The 27,208-nt window shown below is 37.7% G+C and overlaps 1 protein-coding gene across 9 annotated transcripts in view; it reads left to right on the top strand.

Annotated features, from left to right (window-relative positions):
• Nucleotides 1-27,208, top strand: part of LOC131433096 (RIMS-binding protein 2) — a 258,477-nt gene that overhangs the window by 190,899 nt on the left and 40,370 nt on the right. For 7 of the 9 annotated variants that reach the window (XM_058599885.1, XM_058599884.1, XM_058599886.1 and 4 more), the window contains 4 exons: nt 10,445-10,743; nt 10,920-11,090; nt 26,242-26,667; nt 26,724-26,963. In XM_058599885.1, coding sequence (XP_058455868.1) covers nt 10,445-10,743; nt 10,920-11,090; nt 26,242-26,667; nt 26,724-26,963 — 1,136 coding nt within the window. The remainder of the gene's footprint in view (nt 1-10,444; nt 10,744-10,919; nt 11,091-26,241; nt 26,668-26,723; nt 26,964-27,208) is intronic. The other 2 variants (XM_058599888.1, XM_058599889.1) reach the window with 2 other exon arrangements.

Raw genomic sequence — 27,208 nt, 5'->3', positions numbered from 1 at the left:
AGCCGGTGTAATGATCCCACGTTCGTAAAACTGGGCGATTAAAAAGAAATACTTACAACAGACACCGCTCCTTTGTAGTAGAGGAAACGAAGACTTACAACAGAGTTATTACAGCAAATACCACTCGCTACAACAAAGTACAAAACCAGAGCATGGAAATCCAGTCACATACCTACGTATCACCACTGAATGCTTTCGGCTTAGACGTACCTACATTTAGCAAACACTCCACCCCTTTTTTCACAGTGTCTACTTTCCCTTGTATCGCAATCACACTGTACAGCAGTAAATCATCTACTTTGTAGCAACGTAACACAGCATCCGAGCTCTCACCGAGCCACAACTCTATCTCTTCGACTGTTAAGTGTGCAAGCTGTAAATACAATTGTTCGATGTAATTACAAGTCCTAATGCTATGATGTGATGTGATGTGTGTATGTATGTGTGTATGCTCTACGATGATAAGGTAGTACCGTGCATATGTCATTTTAGTGGTGTTTAAATGTTGATTCAATAACGTATAATAATAAAATTCTCAATAACTAACCCAAAACACAATAAAACTTTAAAAAAAACATTGAATTTATCAGTGCATTACTCTCTGCCTTCGTGAAATAGAAAGCTACTAAAGTGTTGTTTGGAATTAATGATGAGATTATATATTAGGTTTAAGAAATGACAGTACTAAATGAAACATGAGTACCACATAGCCAAACCGAAAATCGGTGTTCTGAGGAAAATACACTCAAGTTAGTGTTTGTAAAACAATGTAGCAGCCCAGAGACTATTTCTTGGGAAATTCGATCAAAAGGTCTGATGAGACCATTTGATTGCGACGATTTCCTTTTTGTTTACTAACTTTCTACATTTTTTACATATAGAAAGTATACAAAGAAAAGCTGTCACTCGTTGATGCGGTCTCTTTAAAAATTACTCGAGCTTATCCATTATTAACATAACATACCCAGAATTTAGCAATGAATTTTTGAGTTACATTGGGTCATCTACACAGAGAGTAAAAGTACCTAATATTTGACTATTTTTAACTTAATTTTAAGTTGTTTTGAATCTTTTAATTTATTCGCATATTTCCGTTAGTGTCGAAACACACAGCGCAAAACCACTCAATAGCGGAAGTTTTATTCAATGAATTAAAATTAAGTAAACCGCATTCCATCTGAAATTGAGTCAGTACAACTAAACATAATAGTATGAGTAAATAAATTTCACCTTTGATTATATTGATCGCATCGGTAAAATGGAAACTACTTTATGTCACTTTGCTTAAAATTGGGTAACTGAGTGAAATCCCGAAGTTAAGTGGAAAGCACCCACAACAGGTAGTTTTTTAGTTCCGTGCCCATTTCAATAGAAGTATGAAAATGTATAGTTAGTGCATAGATTTCAATATAAAACGAACGCTCCATGCTGTCTCATGAAAATTGTTTAAATGATGCCGATTTTCAGAAACGATTTACTTACATGTTTTTTCATAAATATTAAAGAAGAGACCGTATCGACATAACTTCTTTACGAAAAACTGTGTTCGATGAAAAATACGTTTTCTTGACGTCTATGCTCAGTACTACAGGGACTAGTATTACAATTATACTACTATATAGAATAAGTTACCGCTAAATATGAAACATTATATGAAAATAATATGATAGACATATATTAATAGGCACAGTTGATAGTAAAGTTTTCGTTTTTTTAAATCACAGATACACTTAAGAACTTCATTCGTAGCCGATGGCAACTTCAAAGTACGGTAGAAGCTCCAAGTGAACCGTTAACTACGATCATGCTCAGCATAAGTTCCACATGATGCATTTCGAACGAAAATCGTATTCGAAATTGGTAACATCATCTCAGATTTCCATGAAACTTTCTGGATATATAGACAATGGCCTTTATTAACGTTCTCACTTCCACTTTCACTTTCACTACACTCACAAATCACTTCACTTGATTTTACCTATTTCCAGTGTCACACACAGTAAAGTGATCACTGGAGTGAATAAAAATCATTTTTCCAAAAAAAATGTTGGTGATGTGATGTTCTAAATAATTACCATTTTCTTTGGAGTGACTTCCGTAATAATAGTTTAACTTAATTTTCACGGTGAAGTGACACGATAATAAGGGTCGCAATCACTTCACTTGGTTTTCACCGTGTAGTAAAACCGGTATTTAGAGTCAATGTCTCAATAAATCATTTTGCATACTTTGATTCTCTAAGGTTGATTGAGACTGAAAAGGGCCCAACTTTTGAAATGCTTTCGTTTAAATGGATATAATCGAAAAATGATTAATGCTACAAACAGTTTTGATTTTGCTACGAAAGTTTTGACACAAAGAACAGACAACCAAGTAGAGATTTCAATTTGTGTAAGTAATTGAACGGTTGTTTTAAAAAGCAATCAACAAGTAACAATTCTCCTGTAGAGGCGTTTCGAGCAGCCCAGTAATCCCTTATGGGCTCTTGCGTTCGAGCTTTCTTACAATGGTAATTCATGCGTGCAAAATCGTGCGCAACGGTGACTTTTAACGGATTTAGCTTGTATACTTTACACAGCTTTTTTGAAAAAGTTTGTACTAACTTGGATGTCTGTTGTTGACTTTCAGAAAGTTAGTCAAATTTTCGAAAAAAAAAATCTGCGCTGCGAAATTCAATTTTTTTTTAATTTGAAGTAAATTTAAAAAAAAAAACAATTGAAGCAATTGAAAATCAGGATGAATCTCAAGATAGTTTGGACAAAGAGTTTTTTTAGAAAACTTTTCTTCCAAAAACTTTATCTTGCACTGTATGGACGGTTGTTAAGGAACATAACCTTTCTTGTATTAAAATTTCCTCTAAATTAAACGTGATGTTTTTCCTTTTTCTATAGAAAAATAATAGAGAGAACTTATGCCAACAGACTGGATTGTCGGCTTTAATGCTACGAAATAAACACGACTAAACAGACTCGAGAGCGAATTATTCGGCACGGCTAAAATAAAGTACACTCTTACCAGTCGCTACCTAATTTTGGGTCAAAACCAACCCAAAATCAACTAAAGTGCATCCCCCAACTTTATGCCATGTGTTATGTCATAACAAAGCACGCTACCCATTTTTACCGATCAGCTCAAAGTTTAAGTAGATAACGACCTAATTTTGGGTAGCTTATAGAAGAGCTCGACAATGAGTGATTTCGTCTCAAAAAATAGGTAGAAATGATTTTCAGTGTACCCATTTCAAGAAGCGGCCATACGCCGGGGCGGGCCCTCGGGAATGTTTCCCACGGCCGACAGTCCGAACAACCCAGAGATTCACCACGAACCGAACGGCCTAACCCCCCTAAGTTGTTCGAGCGGCCATTACAACACCAGTGCTTCCACACCCCGGCCATATCGCGTCACCATGAAACCAAACTTAAACATGACATGTATTATAATGAAAAGTAATTTATATACACCATTTTCATTTTTTGACATTTACTTACCTTACCTTACCTTACCTAACAGCTATAGGCCTGCCCGGGTAGGTGTAAATAGCAAACAAAGATCAAAATAATAACTACTTTTACCATCATATCTTGGCTTGATGTTTCTGTGTTATCACAGCGATACTTGATATTTTCATGATATTGCATCCAAGGAATCAAGAAATTATACAATATCTGTTTAACATCAAAATTAGTTATAATATCTTATTTCGTTATTGATGAGCTATTCCAATTTCATTAACCGTTGTGCACTCGAAAAAAAAAACACCTTTAACCACCCGAATGGGTACCCGGGTACCCATTTTTTTAAATCGCTGTAAGTTGAGCATTTTTCAACCGATTGAAGTAATTTTAGCACTGTTGGATTCAGGAACTTAAGCTCTTTGGGATTGGTACCCATAAAGATGGACATGGTGCTCCTGGTTCCCAGGAACCCGGATATCCTAAATGAGTTCCGACATCGAGGCATTTATACACGGATTTCACGTATTTTTGTAATCTTATCTAAGAATTGCTATATGAAATCAAGTGCTATGCTGAGTTGTTATGTTTATATATTTCAGGGGGCATCCGTTATGTACGTAACATAAAATTTTGAATTTTTCTACCACTCCTTTCCCCCTTTGACGAGCATTTCTCAATCTTTTCACCATGTATTGTCACGTATTTTTGAAACCTCTCCCCCCTAAACGCGTGACGTACTTTATGTATGTTCCCTTATATACTTCACTTTCTTATCTTCAGTTTGAAAATTATTATGTACTTCAGGCCTATTGCGAGGAGCACGCAATACAATTTTTAATTCTGGCAACAAACATTTCGAAACATCACGAAGTTACTTCCCAAACAGTTTCGTTCTCATTTATATTTCCTTTTTTTCGTTCTATGAGAGTAAGTCCAGAATAGGCCAACTACCCTTTAGATGACGTCATTTTTCTACAAAAGGTTCATTTTGGTACGGCCTTTCTCAAATAGCTGGTTTGGAAAAGTTTCAAATTAGTAAATGACATTTATGGTGGAAAACACAAGTGTCGGAACATTCTACGGAAATCCGGATTAACGGGAACCAGAAGAACCTACTACAGCAATATACACGGCCATCGAAAAGTGGATAAATTTCTGAATTTACCCGTACTGAAAAAATTCAAATCGGATGGAATTTGCCTTAGTTACAAGCATTTTTATTTGTGGGTACCCGGGTACCCATTCGGGTGTTTACGTAATAAAAAAAATTTGAGCCCCCCCATTCGACCCCCCTTACTGTAAAATGAAAAGTCAAAGCATGAGAAGTTATGGTCCAACTAGTTCTTGGAATTGACCGAATTGCAGAATCTTAGTTTAAACCTAACTCAGAAATTTCTTATTTTGAAATTCGAAAAGGTACCCGGGTACCCATTCGAGTGCATAAGGGTTAAGTAAATTGATCCAGTAGTTCTATCTTCAAATAAAATACTATTGAATAAACAGCATCAGAATCAGATAAGAGAAATACTTATGATATTACTCTATTCTGAATGCTGGAATATAAAATAAATGAGATATTCGTCTTCTATAATTATTTTGTTCTTGGTTGCATATTACAATGACAGAATTTAATATTTTGTAGCTATTTTCTCATGCAAGTATTGTTATGATTTTTGATATTTTAACTCTTATTTCAAACTAAATAATGTTGATTTCTACCATTGAGATGTTTTGTTTTAATAACAGAATTTCTTATTGGTTTGCCAATCACTTCTACCCGGGTGGGGTGTCCTTTGCTGTATCAAGTATACGTCTCCACATAACTCGGTCCATGGATGCTCGTCGCCAGCCACTAAAGGCACGGATGCTTCTGAGATCCCCCTCCACTTGATCGATCCACCTTGCTCGCTGCGCTCCTCTTCTTCTTGTACCAGTCGGATTAGTTTCAAGAACCATTTTCACTGGGCTGTCGTCCGACATCCTTATGACATGCCCAGCCCATCGTAGACGTCCGATTTTAGCTGTCCGTACGATGGGTGGTTCTTCTAGCAGCTGTTTTAATTTGTGATTTGCACTCCGCCGTAGATGGTCCTAAGTACCTTTCTTTCGAAAACACTGAGGGCGCGTTGGTCCTCTGCCAGCATAGTCCAGGTCTCGTGGCCATAGAGAACAACCGGTCTAATGAGCGTTTTGTAGATGGTCAATTTCGTGCGGTTGCGTACTTTTCTCGATCGGAGAGTTTTTCTGAGTCCAAAGTACGCACGATTCCCTGCCAAAATACGTCTATGAATTTCTCTGCTGACACTACGGTCCCGTCACTGCGTCCGCAATGCAAAGCGATGCGTACGCTAGAGACAGAACCGCCTTGTGTCATTATCGGCGGTCTCGTCAACCACCTCGATATCGTCACCGTCTATAAATATTCGTGGTGGGAGGCGTAGTGTTTCTTCTCTAGAGCCTCTTCCTCTTATGTATTTTGTTTTCGACGTATTTATGGCCAGTCCGATACGCCTAGCTTCAGCTTTCAGTCCGATGTAGGTTTCCATCATCTTCTCAAGGTTACGTGTCACAATATCAATATCGTCAGCGAAGCCAAAAAGTTGTACGGACTTTCGGAAGATCGTGCCACTCGTGTCGATCCTCGCTCTTCGAATCACACCTTCCAAGGTAACATCGAACAAGATAAAAGATAGTCCATCACCTTGCCGTAGCCCTCTCCAAGATTTGAAGGGACTCGAGAGCGTCCCAGATACTCGGACGTAGCACATTACTCTATCCATCGTTGCTTCGACCAATCGCGTCAGTTTATCCGGGAAACCGTATTCGTGCACTATCTGCCATAGCTGTTCTCGATCGATTGTGTCATATGCCGCTTTGAAGTCAATGAATAGGTGATGCGTGGGTACGTTGTATTCACGACACTTCTGGAGTACTTGTCTTATCGCGAATATGTGATCCGTAGTAGCGCGGGCTCCAGTAAATCCCGCTTGGTACGGCCCTACGAATTCCTTAGCTATTGGTAATAGACGACGGCAAAGGATTTGGGAGACTACCTTATAGGCGGCGTTCAGCAATATGATTGCGCTATAATTGCAACAATCTAGCTTATCGCCCTTTTTGTAGACGTGACATACCACTCCATCCATCCATTCCTGCGGTAGAATCTCCCAAATCTTAGAAATCATCCAGTGCAGCGCTCTAGCCAGTGCCTCTCCTCCATGTTTGAGCAGCTCGCCTGGCAACTGGTCATTGCCATTGTTGTTCCTCAGCTTGCCTATCTTCTCACTTATCTCCGTCAGATCAGGTGCTGGGAATCTGTCGTCAGCTGAGCGTGCACCCAGATTGATTCCTGTGTCGTTGTCTGTATCCTGTGCTTCGCCATTCAGATGCTCGTCATAGTACTGCTTCCACCTGTCGACCACTGCTACTCACGGCGGACCTTATGTTCCTCCAGCCATCTTCAAGAGTCGCCGCGCCAAGCTGCTCTTCCGTTGGTAGCACTAGCTCCAGTTGTTGCGCGTATTCCTCTGCAGTACGAATGCTACGTAGCTGCTCGAGATTGAATCCCGGCGTTCCTGTGCGACGAGTGTTGTGCACCGTCGATAGTTTTGAGCGCATACAAACCGCGACAAGGTAGTGGTCAGAATCAATAATGGCACTGCGGTAAGTGCGGACATTGATGACGTCTGAGAAGAATCGCCCGTCGATGAGAACGTGGTCGATTTAATTTTCCGTATGTTGATCAGGTGATCTCCAGGTGGCTTTGTGGATATCTTTGCGGGGGAAGAAAGTGCTTCGAACTACCACTCCTCGGGAGGCTGCAAAGTTTACGCACCGTTGACCGTTGTCGTTTGTTACCGCGTGCAGGCTCTCCAGCCCGATCACGGGTCTGTACATTGCCTCCCGGCCTACCTGAGCATTCATGTCGCCGATGACGAGTTTTACATCCCGCCGGGTGCAGCTGTCGTAGGTTTGTTCCAGCTGCTTTCCCGTTCCTAGAATGTTGGTTGTGCCACAGCTCTGGTAGAAGGTAGCCGCTCGATGCCCACTTTTCCACACCTTCTGTCCCGTCCAACAAAGTTCCTGCAGTGCTACGACATCGAAGCCGCGGATTTGGAGCTCATCATGCAGCATTCGGTCGTATCCTGGGAAGCCAAGCGATTTGCAGTTCCATGTGCCAAGCTTCCAATCGTACTCCTTATTTCGTCGCGTAGGTCTTTGCCGATTATTCCGAGTCGTATTTATATCCTGATTGTTCGTAACAAGTGTTTTCCGGGCGGCTTGTTAGGCCTGCACCAACCTCCTGTCTCGCCGAAGGGCCAACGTGTCAGTCTCTTTACAGAGAGCGAGCCTACCCGAGCGTCTGTTCTCCATGTTAGGAGCGGCTGATTACCGTCCTTGAATCGGTAATCAGCCGCTCCTAACATGGAGAACAGACGCTCGGGTAGGCTCGCTCTCTGTAAAGAGAAGGCAAGCCCCCCCTTCACTGTCTGCATACGACCAAGGTCCCACCGGGGTTGGTTACCCGATCTTTCCTATGGTTACTCGTACCCCAGCCGGCACCGCGGGGAGGTAGGAGTTACTGGACAAGAGGCTAAGAACCACATTGGGGCCTAAATTGCGCATTGTCCAGTCGTTCACCAGCCACATTTTTTTGACATTTACCGGTGGTTTATTCATATATTTATCAACACGTACTCAAATTAGAACGAATACAAAAACAAACCACTGATAGCTGTCAAACGGTGTTCATTCAGCTCATTTTGTGAGGTTATATTAAGTTCGTGCAAAACTTAATAATGTTATTATGCTGATCAGACCAAAAATGAACAATATTTTCTCGTTACTTCGCCTACTAATTTAAAAGAGAATGAGCAACGAATGAAACTTCTATACGTATACCTTCCAAGGACAGAAAATGTTTGATTCTTTAATACATACCAATGTGAATCAATATCGTCTGCTCAGAAGGGACTTGCAAGTGGTCCAGTTGTTGTTGCATTCATGAACCCTGAAGCGAATGATCTGAAATTTACTCTTATTCAGTTCATTCGTTTTGCAAACACTGCCATTTGTGTTACACACCATTCGACTAAGCTCGACGAGAACAGTTATTGTAAATCAACTTTAAATTAAAAAAATCTGTTTTAATCCACCCAGTGGTATAACGATGCCTTTCTCATATTATTAATTATCTCTCGGATGAATCTAAAAGGTAAAAATCAGCCAGAAGTTATTGATATTATTTTTACATTTTTGGTGCTTATCACCCTGTGATTCCGGAACCGGAAGTACGATTTAAATAAAACTCTGGAATTTTGTATGATATCGTAAGACCTTTCATTTGAAAGTTTGTGAAAATCGGTTCACCCATCTTCATGAAAATTGAGTGAAACTATTTTTACTTTATTGGTGCATATTATTCTGTAATTCCGAAAACAGAAGTCGGATCAAAATGAAGCTCTGGAATTTTGCATGAAATAGTAAGACGAACCATAAGACGTTTTATTTGAATCTAAGTAAAAATCGGTTTAGCCAAGAAAATTGAATGACAATATTTGTCACACACATCCCCACACAGACATTTTCTCAGTTCATCGAACTGAATCGAATGGTTTATGACATTCGTCGGTTTTCACAGTGATTGTATAGCCTTTCTACACGAGAAAGGCAAAAACGTTTTTTTGTGTAGATCTCAAATTGTAGTTTTTCCGATACTTTTGTTCGAAAATATGACCACTTTGGTGAAAGTCGTCCGTACAACACTATTTTTATGCGTTTTTTTCTATGCGAATTTTCAGTGTTATGCGATTTTGTTTATGCGGTACGTAAACTCGTATAAAGAAAGACTTCAGTGTATTTTCTAGGATTTGTCATTTTTGGATTATATCCAATTGAATAAAATCGATAAAAATAAGTTTGGTACTTTTTAAAAGCCAGTGTCAATCAATTTTGAAATAAAAATATTAAGCATGGAGAAAGGCTTTTTGTGATGAAGTGCACATGTCTAGAAATTTTAATTGAAATATGAAATGGTTATTGAAATTTGTAATATTCTTGGGAAACACGATCGAAAAGTTTAACCTATCACTGCGGAGGACAGTCGTGTAAAAATAGCTACTTAAAAGTAGATGGGAATGTACAAGTAAAGTCACTGAAATTAGTTAGTTTTGAGCAATAAATTAAACTTCATTATATTTACACACTACTTTTACCGAATAGATCTTTTCAACACAATATCAAATTTTATTCATTATAATTTTTCTGCAGCTGTGCCATATCGAATTTAACCTAGAATACTATAGTCTATAATACTATTATAATAGAATTAGTCGAACATGTATTTCAGCATGGAAAATGAAACTTTAAGATCTTTGAAACTCTTAATCTATACTGCCATAATTAGTAAATAAACAGGAATGAATTTCTAGTCATTTGAACTCAACAATAATTCTAAAGTAAAGTAATTTCCGACGTATCTACAATTACTAGCCGAAAATAAATAAATAAATACACATTTTTACAAACATATTGAAAATTAAACACGACTTTCTATCACATACTGTAGTGCATTTATATAATAAAAACATTTAATAGATTCTAATAATGCTATATGAATACGATTTGGCAAAGAGTAATGTCACACATCACAACTAATCACTGCCACCTTCAAAAGCACTTAAAAATAAATAAAACAAAGTTTTTAAACCTGTTAGGAGTTTATGTGTCGAATGAAGCAGTTTTAAATTACAAATTTTCTCCCATTTTTCTCCTTTTTATTTCACCCCGAATTTGTCTTCCGTTGTATCATCGAACACAATACGAACCAAACAACAACAATAAATACAATTAAAAACAAACAAACAAAACACCAACTCAAACTTTCATCCATCATCAAACCATCAAAATAACCCACACCAAAATTGCGTGCTGTCGACCCTATTTTGCGTCCTTTGCGAATTTCGAAATTATTGGCTTTGGATACCCAGAAACAAATACTGAAAATGGACTAAACTATTCATCATCATCACAACAATCGCAACACAACCAAGACCAAGTGCGTGCCGCTGCCAGGAATCGAAATCCGGGCGGGGCCATCCAGCCACAGCCGGGTCACATGCGGAACCAGCGAATGATGAACAATCAGCAGATGATGAACAACCAGGGTATGATGAACAACCAGGGCATGATGAACAATCAGATGCAACCGATGAATCCGAACCAAGTGATCGACCACGACGAGAACCTGAGCGACAAGGAAATCTACCCCGGCTCGATGCACCAGCAGGTAATTATTGCACCTCTCGACTGCTATGCTTGTAGCTATAACTGTCATTAATTTCGACTATATTCTCCATTTAAATTTAAATCCTACCATTTCACATCGTCCTAATCGAACGGTTTTGTGCTTCGAATGGGCTATCTGGTTAAAAAATTCATACCCATCACGTTGTGGAAAATCAGGAACGTTCCCAACGCGATTCAAACAGCAGCGGCATACCGGCGATCGAAATCACTAAAGAGACCGCCAACGATGTCACCTATGTTAGTGATGATAGTGAATACCAAGATGGCGCTAGCAGCGGTGGCGGTAGTGGGCGTCGTCGTAGCGGCCCTCCGCCACAGCAGCAACAGGTTAGAGACTCCAAATCAAAGCCTTCCGATAAACACCAAACTATCATTCGGGCTTGCTCCTGTAAAGTTGTATCTTTTTTAGTAAACAAAAAAAAAACAATGCTCGCTCAGTACCATCACTCGCTATCTGTCGTCTTTTCCACTTCCGTGAGCGTAAAGTGTACACTTCCGTTCTGTTCAGTATCTCGTGTTGAACGACCAAACTCTGTGCAGCATCCGTAATCTTGCTATCTGCCACCGTAATGTTGTTGATTTCACTATTTATTTGATTTGATTTTTTGTTTTCGAATCTTATGCGTCTTGTGTACTTCCTGTAGAAACCACTTGAACTTTCGTTGACTAGTTTATTTAACCATGTATCTTTCCAAATAATTTTCGAGCCACTTGCTCTGTCCGTACTCGATCTTTGATTGTGTGTTCTCTTGATCTGGGCGCTGTGTTCAGTACAAATCATTGTCTTCTACACAACAGATATGGGCTCGAGTCAGAGTTATTCAATCCTAGAAACCGGTTACTTTGAAGCGGAAAGGACCACGTTTTGTTGAAATTAACTTTTTTTTAATATTTTGATTGTACTCAAATTTTACATGAACATTCTAAATGATCGATAAAATTAATTTGAATCATCGGTTTTCCAATTTAACTCTAGTCTTACTTTTGAGAAAGGGTCTAAGTAAAAATTCATAGAAAGTTACAAAAAAAATGTACTGCCAACGATTGGCCCGATTGCTTGGTGTCTTCAGCAATGTTTAGAGCAAGTTCAGTAGCTGGTAATAATATGAGGAAGATGGATTATAGAAATGAAACTGGAACTAACGTAAGCCGTTCTAGTTTTTCTTATTCGATCAATTCTACTATCAATCGGGTGGGTGATGTCAGGGATATAACTGGAGCCGAGAAAGAATGCGAAAATTTGCCAATTAGAATCTATCAGCCTGCATATTTCATATTTGCATATTTCAACAGATAAGTAATTATAATAGTTTTAATATAACATTTATAGCTGAAAGGCTGATTTTGTAGAATGCTCGTTGTTCACTTTTCGTTGCATTTTGTTCCAATGCAAACGAAAAGCAGCTGGATGAAGCAATTGCTCTTCTTTGAAGCAAAACTCGCACTGCGAACGTTCCGTAGTAAAGAAGCTTCCTGTGTGGATTGATTCAATACTCTACTAAATTCTTGATACAGGAACTGGAGCTCAGCTCTGGATCTGAACCAACCGGAATGATTCACTTGCTTGACTTCCTGATTAGTAAATTGCGCAGACAAGAATGAACGAAATATATCAATATATATTATACATACCCAGAAGGTAACACAGAAATGAAATGTCGCTTATTACATCAAAACCGTCGGCTTGGGTGCGAGAAAGGCGTCATGAGGTTTATTTTTATACTCGTTGATGCCAAACATTGCATAAAACTCTAATTTTTAATTATTTGTTATTATGTCATACAACTAAAAATGTTATCATAATTTGATGATCATATTTTCGATGGCATGTAGCAAAAAACATGTTGATTCGTTCGTTACAAAAAGAGATATTCACGATCAAAAACTTATCACTCTCTCAGAGGGTAAATTTTGAAAAAGCACTCCGTAGTAAAGTAAGTCGTGATCACGACAATATAAAACTGGTATACGCTGCCGTTCTATTTTTTCTATATTTGAAACATGGGGCTGTCAAGGTTACATTGGCTCGAAGGATAAGGTTACTGACAGAGTGCAAGCGTCACGCAAAGCGGCAAACCATGCATGCGAGCTAGTTACATTTGATCAAAGCAAACCAGTTAGGGTGAAGCCAGAGTGGGCGCGACACGCGACTCGATGCGTAACGCGAAAGCTTTCCGATGAGAAATAGTAGCGAGTGTCAAAGTGACAGTAGTAACAAAACAATATAATTTAATTAAATTCCTATTAATTGAAAGGAACATTCTGATCAATCACTGCAGCTCTATCCGAAGTTGTAGTTTTTTTTTGCAGAATGCAAATATTTCTCACGCGACAATGTTTTTTTCTCCAGTAGTTTCAACTTTCAAAGTTCTATTTCACGAACTAGTGCCGATTGGTTATTCTATTCGGAGTTCTCTTCCACTTTCTTGCTGAGAGGCGGAATAGAAGAGCAAATTGGCTAGCTCGAATATTTCAATCTTGCCAAATGCAATTTTTCAATGCCAAATTCTTCGACGGTATCAATCATGTCGTTGTCGTTGTAATATAGAGAGGACTTTATATTCTTCAAAGAATTTTATGGATATGTTTGATGGCGTAAATGCCTGTTGAAATAAAGCCACCTTCTAAGCATTTTCAACTAAACATTTATAGAAAATGTATAAACTTATTCCATCGAGATAATTCGAAATATTCTCGTGCTGCTTCGTTGGTTGTCGCACCGAAAATCGCTTGTCACTACGCAACGCCTCGTGTTTACTCTGAAATAAATGTTGATTTTTTGCTGTAAACAAATGAACGAAATACAGAACATTAATGGTCGCATCGCATCGCGTGTCGCGCCTACTCTGGCTTCACCCTTAGAGTAAATGCGATGCGATAACAGTACATCTCTTTGAATCGTATCGCTTCGCTTTCCGCGCTCACTCTGACAGCAACCTAAGACAAAAAAAGCTCTAGGTTTTTCCTGTTTGCAAACTGTAAACTGTAGAGACCTGGTAAACTGCAGAGACTGTCAACTTAGAGAGAAATTAATCCTAAGTTTAGTTACGTCATTACACTGCATCACATTGAACATATCATGTCAATTTCTCTCACTTACTAAATGTACGAGATTAGATGCGGACTCGCCTTAAATCGCAATGTACACAAAATAGTATAAGTATTTCTTACGCTTACGTTCGTAGAAAATGATTGATAAAATTATAATAAGTTTACAAATATTGACATCGCGAATCAACTCGCGAAATGTCATTGTAAATCGAAAATTAAAATTCGAGTAGTAGAGTAAAAACGTTTCCCAATTGTCTCGATCAAATACCTGATATTTTTTTCAAGTCGGTATTTTTATCTGACAGAAACGTACCCAATAGTTGTACCTAGTGATTTAACAACCAAAGATCAGCGGAGACATTGCAATGATTGCAAATAAACTGTCAAAAGCGGCTTCAAACTGCTTGTTTGCAATTGTCTCGTTACTCGTAGTACACCATCACTGGAGAGAATTGATCAGCGTTGCCAGGTCATTTTCCCAAAAATCTGTATCCGGCGCAAAAATCTATCTGTACCATATCGGTATCAGAATCTCTGCAACATAAGTACCAGAAAAATGTCACCAAGGCTCATTAGGTAAGCAAAAAACAAGGTCCCGCGACAACCTTTTCTCTTGCCCATCCAAGCTAAAACCCAAATTTATCTGTACGATCCTTGAATTATCGGTATTTTGGGAATTGCGGAATAGAGAACAAAAATCGGTATAAATACCGAGAAATAAAAAATAGTGAATATATGAAACATGCAAGAAACGTGAAATAATTTAAAAATGCTTTAGCTCACTGAATTTGACAAAACTAATGGATACACTTTGTTTTCCGCTACAAGTGTGATACTTTTCAAGCAAACAAACACGAACATACACAAAGCCACTCGCACACACAATAAAAAGTGTAAACGTTGTCAGAATTTTTGTTATTATAGGTACTCATATTGGTATATAAATTAATTTTGATATTGCAAAGACAAAATCAATTGAGAAGAAACAGACCCAGTTCGCTTTCTCATCTCATCCAAGTCAGTCGATAAAACAAAACCGCTTACGTTCGGGACAGAAGAAACCAAGTACAGTATTATGTAGTGAACAATAGAACGACCTCGAAATGAGTGAACCAAACGAACAAAAGCTACCGCCGACACGAAAGAATACAATTATTGTTGACTTCAGACAGTGCAAAATTCGACCTTCGATACGAGAACTTGAAGGTTTGCTTAAGGAGCAAATGCATCTTGACATTAAACGTGTGCATTTACTTTAATGCAATAAGACAAATGATGTTGTTTATATCCAGTTCTATAAAGAGTTGGATGCAATTCAATTCGCTAAAGACAATAATAATATGCACTATGTGGAGCATGAAAATATCAAGTACAACATTCCAGTATATATGGAAGATAGTGCTATAGAAGTGCGTGTGCATGATCTTCCCTCAAGCGTCATCAATCCTTATATTCGCAAAACTATGTCCCAATACGGAGAGATTCTTTCTATCGAAAAAGAAAAGTGGAAGTATATTTTCCCCGGTATTCTATATGGCGTACGTTTGTTACGCATGCGCTTGAAGAGGCCTATACCTTCTTATGTGACATTCGGTCAGGATACAAGAATCCCGTGCAAATCACTTGACAATCAGATGGCCACATGTCAATATTGCCAAAAAGCGGTTCACTACGGTAAGCCATGTGATAAACTGGACAAGGAACCCCAGTACACCTGTGACAGTCACCAACAACAATGAAGCATTCCCTTCAACGAAACCATCCAACGTATCCCCTATAGAACAAAGTACATCAGCTGCAATTAACAACTTACCATCCAACCAACCAGCAACTGCAAACAATGTACAACAAGACGCATCTACAGCAACTAGCCACGAAATCAACAACAATACCATCGATGCGGCAATGAATGACGAGACGAACCGCGAACAAACTGCCCCTCAATCCTCGCAGGAGGAAAATGGGTGACAGCGAGATCCAACACAAAAAAAAATTATCTAAAAACTCAGCGAAATCGGCCACGTTAAGCTTGTACGCAAATAGGCCTGAATAAAATATCTTTTAAATAAAAAAGAAACAGACCCGTAGATGGATCATAATTGCGTAAATATGTTTTCGAAAATGTGAACGAAAATTTACAAAAATCTCACGAAAAGTATTATTGCCAAAACAGTTGGCTTGGAATGGCTAATAAAAATTATCTATTCCTACTGAAAAATTTACTTCTAGATTTACAAGTCTCGTAAAAAGCTAGCCACTAAACGTCCCGGGTTGGTGGTTCAATGCATAGGACGCTGGTCTTACGACAACTAATGTTCGAGCCCCGACCTGGAAGGACTCTTAGTGTCAGTAGGATCCATAGTACTAGCCATGCAATGATTCTGTACACTAAGAATCGGCTGCGAAGTCTGTTGAAACAGAAAGGCCAAATTCCACAGAAGGAATGTAATGCCAAGACTTTGCTTTGAAGTAAAACATTATCTACTCCAACTGAGTAATTTGATTCTATGTTAACAAGGCTCGAAATCCTGAAACCTAAATATTTTTAAACGACCGAGATTTGAAGGTTTTTAACTAACTGTATTTAAAATACAGTGTATGTTGATTGATAATTTTACATATTTTCATATAATTAATTAATAATTTAAAAACTTTTTTCAACAATTTTTAAAAATTCATTTGATTTAGAAATTTCTTAATGTTTTCTGTCCATTCATGTTGACCTACAGTGCAACAATCTTCATCAGTTGTGAACTACAATATTTCGAAAAATCTGGAGTAGGTAATAACAGATACATAAACACAAGATTGACGTACACACTAAGATTTGATTTCTTTGTTTGGTAATATTTTTGACGATAAATTTCGGTAATCTATTGAAATGATCGATATTTCGGTACATACGTTTCATTTTACAATAATTATGCAAATTGTTACCGGACGATCAGTTTTACGTAAATTTTCATTACAGAATTTTGTAAATAGATATACAATTCATACGGTAAATCTGCATAATCGCCGAGTACGGTAAAAATCACACTGTCCGTATGGTAAAATTATCTTCCAATAACCAAACTTCTGTAAAAACTGATTGTCGGGAAACTAACTGTCAAACAGTTATTAAAATTTTCCGTAAGTGTCTTCTTATTAACCAAACGAAAACAATAATGAAGAGTTCATCGAATGGATTGAGGTGCAGGTGCTAAAGTTTTCAAAACATTAGAACCACTAAAAGCTTTTTGTTTACTTATAGACAGGAAATAGTTTTGTATCACTTGTCCACTTGCTGTCTACACAAATCATTCGAGGGTAATTTCTGGTGGACTCGACGGATTGTGCAGTGTTTTGGAAGGCGCTCATGATTCCGGTCAGTCGGAACATTTGACCCTTTTTTCGTGAAATAAAACCATAGTTGTGGCTAATGGTTGGTTGAAATTTTCTTCAATTGTTTTTGTGAATTTGTGTTGTTTTTTAGAATCCGAAAATCCATCATTTAAACCAAAGGAAAACAAACAAAAAATTACCGAACAATCCGTTGGATCCATTTGGTTTACAGTTTACGGTAGTTGTTTGACAGTTCAGCAATTACCGAACAATCGGTGATCAATTTAATTACCGAACTGATTACCGAACGTTTAGCTGTTGAAAATTCGGTAAAAAATTCCCGAATTCTGTGGAATTTTCTGAGTGTGTAGGACTGCCTTCGAGTAATGGTCTTACCAAAATGAATGAAACACTTCTACAATTGCATAATTTACATACGTCCGAGGCAAGCCATTCTCGGCGAAACATGTCCATCCTTGTATGGTAAATTTTCGAAGTGTCCTTCGGTTGCCAACTCCTAGTCTGCTCTTGTGCCCAATCCGTTAAGTTGTTCTTCCAGTCTGTTATAAGCCACAACAAGCGCAACACGTCGCAGCTAAACGTCAAATGATGCCAGCAAACCTGCAGACAGTTTATCAATAGATTCGGTTGATCTTTGTGTTTCGACCTATTTTTCCGCATTTTTGCTATTGATTAGTAGGACAAGTGCAGCAAATAACTGAACAGAGAAAAAGATATAAAGAAATAAAATCTAATGTAATTTCGTTCAAAAATGCTTCCATGTATGTTATCCATTAATCGAAGATACAGCTTTCCACAGCGCCAATAATTATTTCAAACTATGTAAAGAACATTAAAACAATCACAAAACCGTTCTCGAAAATTTTCAAGAAATTTTTGCTTAGGTCCATCTCAAAAGTAAGGCTAAAGTAGAAATGGTGGTCTGAAGATTCAAATTGTTCGCTTTGATTATAAAGAATGGTAATGCAAAATTTGAGACAAATCCAAAAATACAAAAATAAATCGACCTTCGAACTCAAATGGAATCGCTCATGAGCGATTAACAATTTTTAAGTTGAAGTGTTTTCAATCGAAATTAAAAATATTTTACCTAACTTCCTAAGTCCTATTAGTAACATTTCTATCATATTCGTTCGACATTAAATTTTTCGATTTCGTATGGTCCCTTTATCTACTATCTGAACCAGATTCTGTCAGTAACTGTGTTGTATTATGTTCTTCATTCAATTCATTAAAAAAAACATCTGTGTTACCCGTCCGGTATCTCGTACATTATTTTGATAATGAAATCCCTCCGGATGACGACAATTGTTATTATGTGTAATGATTTGTGTTCTGTACCTCGCTCCTACCCCTCTTTACTGTGTGAACTCATCACTCACTATCGGCAGATTAAATTCATTCCACTCAGTAAGTGTAAATATTTGTGAATAGCACGTACAGCAAAGCACAAAGTTTAGTGCTGGTGCCGCCCCGGTCGGCCGTCACTCCATCAGTTGAGTGTGACCGGCTGAAGAAGCTTCTTGATTCTGTCGGAGTTTGAGCAAGTGAAAGCAAGTTCAATTTAGGTACAATACTGGTCCCATTTTCTTGTTTGCTAGGTAGTGATTGGTTTCCATCAATGAAGGTTTGTCGGAGCAATACGATCTGTGCATGGTTCGCTCTTCAGTAAAAGAAAGTAGGCTTTTGTTATTGAACCACACGTTGCGATCAGTGTGAGTGTCGTCCATGTTTGTCGTATTGCCATACAGTTCCAATGACTCATTGCAGCTTTTGAAGTAAAGCTTTAGATTTGCCTTCAGTAGTAGAAATGTTTAGCTAAGCTTTTCAATAAATTATTTGCAGCTACGATGGGTGTTCCAGTGTTTTGATTAGTGCCAGTTACAGTGAAAATATAAATGATATATTTGCATGTTTTGCAAGTGATCCAAAAGTTTTTAACTGCTTGTGTGACAAATCTAAATAAGTAAACAAGCTTGCAATACTCGAAACTGTATATTACATCCTTGTAAGTATTACTGTTGGATAATATTAATGCAGAACTCGTTGGGTGATATCAAAATAACATATGCTCTAATCTTTTCTGAGTATATGATATATGAAATAATAATTTTATGCACAGCGAAACAAATTGTAACTGCCGCGATGTGATTTTGAACCGATATGACACAAATTTAGACGTATTGAGAATCTAATGCAATAATTTTCCGTTTTCGAGTAGATCCGTTTTACAGTAGATTAATCACTCGTTATTACATCGAAACAACATATTGAGTATATTACATCAGCTTGACTGAATACTGTGTACGATTCTGACAGGTAACGATTTCGCGATTTTTTCCAGACCACGTCGAGTTTTCGGAATGATTGTCTCAAATTATGCTACATTTGCATCTGTTAAAAAGAGTATAATATAACTTATAGTGCCCTTTTTAGATCAAGTGTATAATTTATTATGTCCAGTACTGCAGCTCCACGCATACTTTTAAGCAGCGAGTTTGTTCACGCATAATTTTTTCTATACCTTAAAGTTGCCAAAAATTGAACGCGTACGATTAAGGAAGTTTGATCGGAATCTTTATATTTTTATATTGTAAGTAGTACAACTTGCATTTTAAAGCAGCGCGAAAGCTCACGAGGAAATAGCTGATTTTATTATGATCTTGAAAGTGTTTTTAAAACTTTAATCGTTGCCCCACAAGTAATTATTATTTTAATTATTTTATTAAAGACAGTACTGAAAAAAGCCCAAACAAAAATGATCATCAAATATCCATCTACTCTCCCTTCAATTCGTTGTCGTTTCTGAAATGTTATCTCTTTTTCAAGTTTTCAGGAGAACTTGTCTATTGGCTGAAGTTCAGATTTGCCTCCTTTTGGGGTGCGTAAATTAAAATAAACATCGCGGCTTTTTCAATTCCAATCGATTTTAGTGTAAATAAGACAAAAAATCTTACTACGTTCATACGCAAAAGCATCCAGGACCATTTGAGTATATTTTGAGACTACGGAAATCCGTAAGATATTCCACGATCCAAGAACTACTTGGATTGTTGTCCTACACTGCCACAGCAAGAAATACAACTCTACTTTTTGTTTGCTGTTCATATTTTTAGAGCTTCACATTGCTTACTTGTCTAGGAATAGCTGTTCCAGGTTTCTTCTCAGTAGTCCAGAACTTCAGTGAAAACAGGTCTTAAGATCTTCACGAGCAATCAGCAGTTTATGTATTATTTTTCAATGTTGATCCTAGTTGTGGAGCTACGTTCTGTCTACTTCTCTATTTTGATCTAATTCAGAAACATTTACAGTCATCCAAGAACTTCAGTGAAAGCAGATTTTAAGACCTACACAAACCATCCGCATATTTTTTTAATGCCGCTCATAGTCATTGAGCTACTGCTTATTGTGAGCTATTGCTTACATATGTATTCTAATTTGTTTAAGCAATCTTTTCAGTCATCCAAGAACTTCAGTAAATCACGAGTATGGAGTGTAAAGATTAAGTTTTTAATGCATTTTGTTATTCTGGTAGATCTTACAGTCTGAACTGCAGGTAGTTTTTGGATGATGTAGTTCATTCACAACATATATATTAATTGCATGTGGTATCACGAGTATGCGCCATGAACAAAAAGTTCATTAACGTAGTTCCTTGTGCAGTTTCTAGCACAAAGTCTGAGCTCCAGGTAGTTCTTGGATGACCCAGAGCAATCCACAAAAAACCTCTTAAGTGGAATTGGAATCACGAGTATAAATCGTGATTAATAAGTTCGTTATTGCAGTTTGTTATGCTGGTAGATCTTAAGGCCTGAACTCCAGGTAGTTTTTGGATGACCTAGAATATTCACAATAAGCAAATGATTTACACGTGGTATCACGAACATGAACCGTGTACAAGAATATCGATAGTTCACTTGGTTACGCTGGTAGAGCTTAAGGCCTATACTCAAAGTAGTTTTTGGAAGAACAACTCATCACAATGATCCAATTAATTGAATGTGAAACTACGAGTATGGACCACGAAAAAGAAACTCACTCTTATGTCGTCGGTTTTTTTGGTAGACCTCAAGGCCTGTATTTCAAGGAGGTGTTGGATGGGCAAGAACTTCCACAGATATTGCCACAGTATGTCAGTTTTCTGAATATAGTACTACGAGAACATACCGCACTCAAAAATTATGCAAAAGTTGCCAGTCACGCGTTCATATACTGATTTCTTTATTCAAGAGAATACTTGAATGTTCTCGATCTTAACTAGATTTTATGAAACCAAACAATTCCGTAATGTACATTTCATAAAATCCAACGTTCCTTCCGCATGCAAAAACTTTTTCTACGCGATCATGGTGTCGGCCGTTATATACTACTTGCAGAATTTACCGCAGCCACAGATCGCCGGCAATATCAAGTATTTCTTGGCCCTCTTCTACGTACGGGGTCGAGGGATCATATCTCCTAGAACGATTTCACCACACTGTACACGTTCAAATTGTCGATTCCCAACTTTTTCACGATTCATCTATGGGACGACTACTGCAGATTTTCTACAACATTTCTAAACCAGTCACTAAATAGTCTCTGAGGACAAAATCTGGCGAATATAGTGGATGAAGCAATTCAAATTTCAATTCATGTAATGTAGCCATCACGGTAATTCTCACCCTAAAATGCATAGGATATAACCTTGCCTGTGTCCCGATCTTCGGACGATTTGGTCTGCTTTCACCTGCTGTTGTCCATTCGGCTAACTGTCGATTTCACTCAGGTGTATTATGATGAATCTATGTTTTATTGATTGTAGCACATCGACACAAAAATACCGATTGTGTAGTTGTTGTTTTCGATGAACTGTTAGAAATCGCTGCAACCCTCTTGCAAACAATTGTTTCATATTCAAGTGCTTGTGTAAGATTCTTATGCCGTTTTCGTTTATTGATCAGAGCAGCCCGAAAGCTGACCCAGAGTCTCCCAAACAAGGTTTGAAATGTTTGTTTTAGCAACCTGAGGTCGCTCTAGATCGGACTCCAATCGCGTAGTTTCGCTCTGAAAAATTTCTCGGGTCGCACTACGCATCCAGCCGAGTTTGTTTATTTTTTCTTTTTTTCATGAGTTGTTGTTTAGGGCGCGTACCACGTGTTCGTTTTACTCGGAGTCAGAGTAGCCCGCGTCTAGGTTCAAAAACGAAAACGGTATTAATATACTTCCATTACGATGTCAGCTATCAACTGCAACTACCCTTTTCGATTTTCCTTAACGACGGAACAAAATTTGGAGGCCTTTTTCGGAACAACAGCCTCATTTTGACAACCAAAGCGTGATGCATCATCGGTGTTTGCACGTTGAGGAATTAACACACGATTTTTTTTCCATTGTTTCACGTTTAGCACGTTAAGTTGCTGTCTGTAACTATGAGAAAAACTACCCTCTTAGAAAAAAAAACGTTCAACGGTGGTCCTTCATTGGTCCAATACGTTGGATCATTGGTCAAATGAAAGTCCAATCAATCGTTCAACGGGAGGCCAACACGGGACCTTCGTTTGCCGATTTTGAAACAGACCATTGAACCGAATGCCATTTTTTTCGATCAACAAACCCGGCAGACAGAGGTCCATCGTTGAGCCATTTTTCACATGAGGTGTTGGAGCCCCGTTGGACTAGTTTTACTGCAGAATTTCTGAAGTTTTCTCCACTTATTTGTTTAACCTAACAATACATACCTGCACAATACTTCTACTTCACGTAGAATAACAACAAATTTTCTTTCTATGGAAAGGTAACACTTAATTTTCCACTATTTTTGCAAGAGAAAAGACAACAACAAACCGTTCCAGCGAATTGAACGAATATTTCGTGCAATATGTCGTTCAACAAGCGTAGTGATGTATTTTTTTAATCGATTAATCAAAATAATCGATTAAAAGGTTAAAGTAATCGAGTATTTGTAATCGGTTAACGAGAGCACCACTAATCGAGCTAATCGATTAATAGCAATCAATTAATCGAGATTTATATCAGTTAGGCTGTGTAACATTTAGCGGTTAATGTTGTCAAAAATAACTCTGTTCGAGAGAGTGATTATTTTTGACAGATCGATGGTTATTTTCCGACACTTAAAAATATCAACCAAAAGTTAAAGTTAAAAGCGAAATGGTTCACGGCCTTAGTAGACAACGTTTAGCCTTAGGCTGCAGACATAGTGGGCGCGAGAAGCCAAGCTGGTGACTAACATTGGCAAATCAAAAGCGAGAATGATACTAGTAGTTAATCAAAAGGACTCTTTTAGAGTACAAGTGAGAAATCAGCTCAACTTTAACTCTGACAAGGTCCCACTGTTTTGCTGTAAGTACGCGTCCTGCTTTGGTTACCACCAAGCTCGACTCAGCTTCTCGCGCTCACTCTGTCTGCAGCCTAAGTCTAAACGTTGCTATGATGAGAGTTGCAGTTTCATCTGTCATTCATTCAAGGAAATACCAATTTAAATTTAAATAATGATTTTTGATCCATTCTGCCTACGGTTACAATGTTCATACATTTTTCCATCCGTTTGATCATAGATATTATTGAATTTTCTAGACATTTCAAACACATTTTCTCATATTTTTCTTACTGTATGATACACTAATGGTAAAAAATTGATATTCAACCAGAGATGCCATTTATACAGATTTATCTGTATTTTACAGATGTTTACATACGCATACAGAATACAGATTTGATACAGATTTTCTAAGTTTAATACGAATTTTCCAATAAGTAAAATAAAAGCAATCTATTAGTATTTGATTGCAGTGACGAGAAACAATGTCTTGGTCTCATTGAATTTACCATTCTACAACCATAATGTGTTGGAATAACATTTTTAACATAATTTTATTGTTGAAATTTATTTTATTAGTGAATACAGATAAATACAGATTTTTTATAGAGAGTAATACAGATTTCCTATGAAAATATCTGGCATCTCTGTATTCAACACAGATTTTCATTTGGCAGCTCTGATTCTGTTTAGAATAATTTGATCGATTAATTGCACTAATCGATTAATGCTTAATAGTAATCGATTACACCAATCGACTCCTCTTTTATTAATCGAATACCTAATAATCGATTAATACGAAAAATTCGACATCACTAAACAAGCGCTCAAAAATCAACAAAATTGAACGGCCTGCTGAGTGGGAGGGTATGATGGACCTCGTTCAATATCTTTAAAAAGTGATGTCAGGTCTGCTCATTTTCTTCGCGAGATGAAAACCGAATACAAATTATCTGATTGATTTTTTGTTCCCATTGCGTATATTATGCTGTATTTCTGAAAATTTTATAATAATATTCTCATGTCGGCAAGTTTTACGTTCATTTCAAGCAGATAAATCTAATACAACTTATTTGCAAGTTTCGAATTGTTTTTTCTAAAAATGAAGAAAACTGCACACACTGACCTAAAATTTCATGATGCAGTCAAGATAAAGCGTATTCGGCAGCAAAATAGTTTTATCAGTTTTTGCCTTGCAGAGAGCATAGTTTCGCTATTTTTTCTTCACAACAGATATACAACCATTTCGGCATATATTGAGTCCGATACAATTATGACAGCCATTTCGAAATTTTTTGATAAGTTGAACAATTGTTTTAGTTACTTCGTTTTTACATGACGATGTAAAAATTTTGGCACAATTGTTTTAGATATACTTAAAATTGTTCTATAGTGATTTTTTTCGGTATTATCGTAAAATTTAACAGGTATAAGTTGCACAACCGATTTTAATATATTTAAAAATCTTTTTGAACATATCTAACATAAGAAACAATTCTAAAACAATTGTGGAACCTCTTGAAATTTCAATAAGTTACATTTGCTACTTGGGTAGCTCCACGGGAGGCATAATCACTAACACACCTATAAATCGAATATCTCGAAATTTTGACAGATGAAATCTGGAGGGTTGAATTGAATTGAGCGCTAGAAGGCTTTTTAATTATTGACGCCATCTGCCTATCAGACAGAGAATTTATCGACGTATTACACTGATGCTATTGTTTTAATTTTCTGTAAACAGCTGCAGGTTTCCAGTGCTTAGGAGACGACGCGTTGAACATATTTGTTAAATTTAAACTGTAGAAGTTTTTAACGTATAATAATTCCTTGTTCAAAAAACACTTCCTGACCCTATTCGCGGAATTGGGGATCGAATCAAGTAGACTAAGGAGTGTATCGAAAATAAGCTATCCACAAAAAATTGATCCTTTATTGTACGAGGTTAAACTTGATCTAATTATAGTATTCAAGTCGGTTCGGTAGAAGAAGACAAGCAAGTCTCATTGCTAAAATAGTTCGAGGCAGCATAAATTTGAAATGGCACTTATAATGTTTAATTTATTGCTTTTCAGCAATTTTGAAATCGTGCCATCTTTGCCGAGTGAAAGGTAAAAAAGAAAGTGATCGATAGATGATTCAGGATCATTGCATAAGATCTTTTTAGACGAAACTGGTGCTCCTATTTCAGGTATATCCACTTAAAATGGAATTCAAATTACATCAATTGTTGATCACTATACAAATTCATTCGTATATATGTCATTCAATGAAAATGCTCGGACGATGCATGCATTGCATACGGAGTAACATTTTACAGAGAGTAATTCGCATGTTTGAACATTAACGAAAACTCAGACTAGGTGCTTCTGATTCTACAGTAAATAAAACGTACTTATCAAGCTTTAATGCATAGAACGTCGTCAACTATAATTTTCAGTTGCATTGCCTCGGATATGAATCGTGCGAATGTATGTATATAAGATTTTCTTATGTGGACTTGTTCAAGTCTACAACTTGTAGAGTAGAATTTTCACGTCCAACTTACTGTAAATATACTTGTAGACACGTTGATCTAAACTGCAACTTATCTTGAAGAATGCACAGCAAATTTGAAAATATTAATGTGCTTGTAACGTGGCTCTTCATACTTTCTTGATTGTGTACCAGAAGAAAAACAAACTTTTGTCTTTCTGAACCATCATAAGATTAATGTGATACAATTTTTCTCTCTATTTGCATACACTTGGACGTACACCGCAGGGCTACCGAAACCAGAATATGTCCGCTAATCAGCAGGGCCGCCAGATAAACTCCCAAGGACCAAATCAACCGTACTACGGTAACCCGAATCAACCGCAACCACCGCAACAACAGATGCAACAGCAACAGCAGAATCAACAACAGCAGCAGACTCAACAGATGATGGGTCGCAACCTCAATCAACCGCGACCGACGAACCCGAACCAACCGATGCCACCTCAAACGCAACAGCAACGAATGGTTGGTCCAGTGCCTGGTCAGCAGATGACCCCTCAAACGATGCCACCCTTTCCGCCGCACCTAATGGGAGCGTCCAAGAAACCGCGATACTTTATGGCACTCTTCGACTACGATCCTGCCACCATGAGCCCGAATCCGGACGCTTGTGAAGAAGAGCTTCCCTTCAACGAGGGCGACACAATACGGGTAAGTATGAGAATTTGGTAGAATATCATCTATAATCAATATTGCATTCCCATCAGGTCTATGGCGATAAAGATCCGGACGGTTTCTATTGGGGAGAACTACGAGGAAGGAGAGGTTATGTTCCGCACAACATGGTTCAGGAGATTGAGGATGGTGCTCAGGGTGGAGTAGGGCCTTCAGTTCGTGGTATCAGCCGGGATCGATGGGGCGATATTTACGCCAACATGCCGGTAAAACGAATGATAGCTCTGTATGATTACGATCCGCAAGAGCTAAGTCCTAATGTGGACGCCGAGGTGAGACCCTAGTATATTTGGATAGAGAGAGATTCGGTTTGCTTTTGAATTTTGAGCCAGGTCTCGTCCCCATTGTATTGTTGGTAGAATAGAATATTACCCTGTCGCCTGCATGCTGCATGTTGCTCCTATTTTAGACTCCCATAGAAACCAAACCACATAGATTTGGGTGTGTAGCGAGAGGAAGAAAAACCTCACAGAAAAAAACGGACTATTTTGCAAAGTAGTGGAATACGTTATTAACT

This window comes from Malaya genurostris, chromosome 2 (genome assembly GCF_030247185.1).
Source record: "Malaya genurostris strain Urasoe2022 chromosome 2, Malgen_1.1, whole genome shotgun sequence".
NCBI classification, from domain to species: domain Eukaryota; kingdom Metazoa; phylum Arthropoda; class Insecta; order Diptera; family Culicidae; genus Malaya; species Malaya genurostris.
The sequence above is the reverse complement of the archived record's forward strand: the minus strand, read 5'-3'. Positions and strand labels throughout refer to the sequence as shown.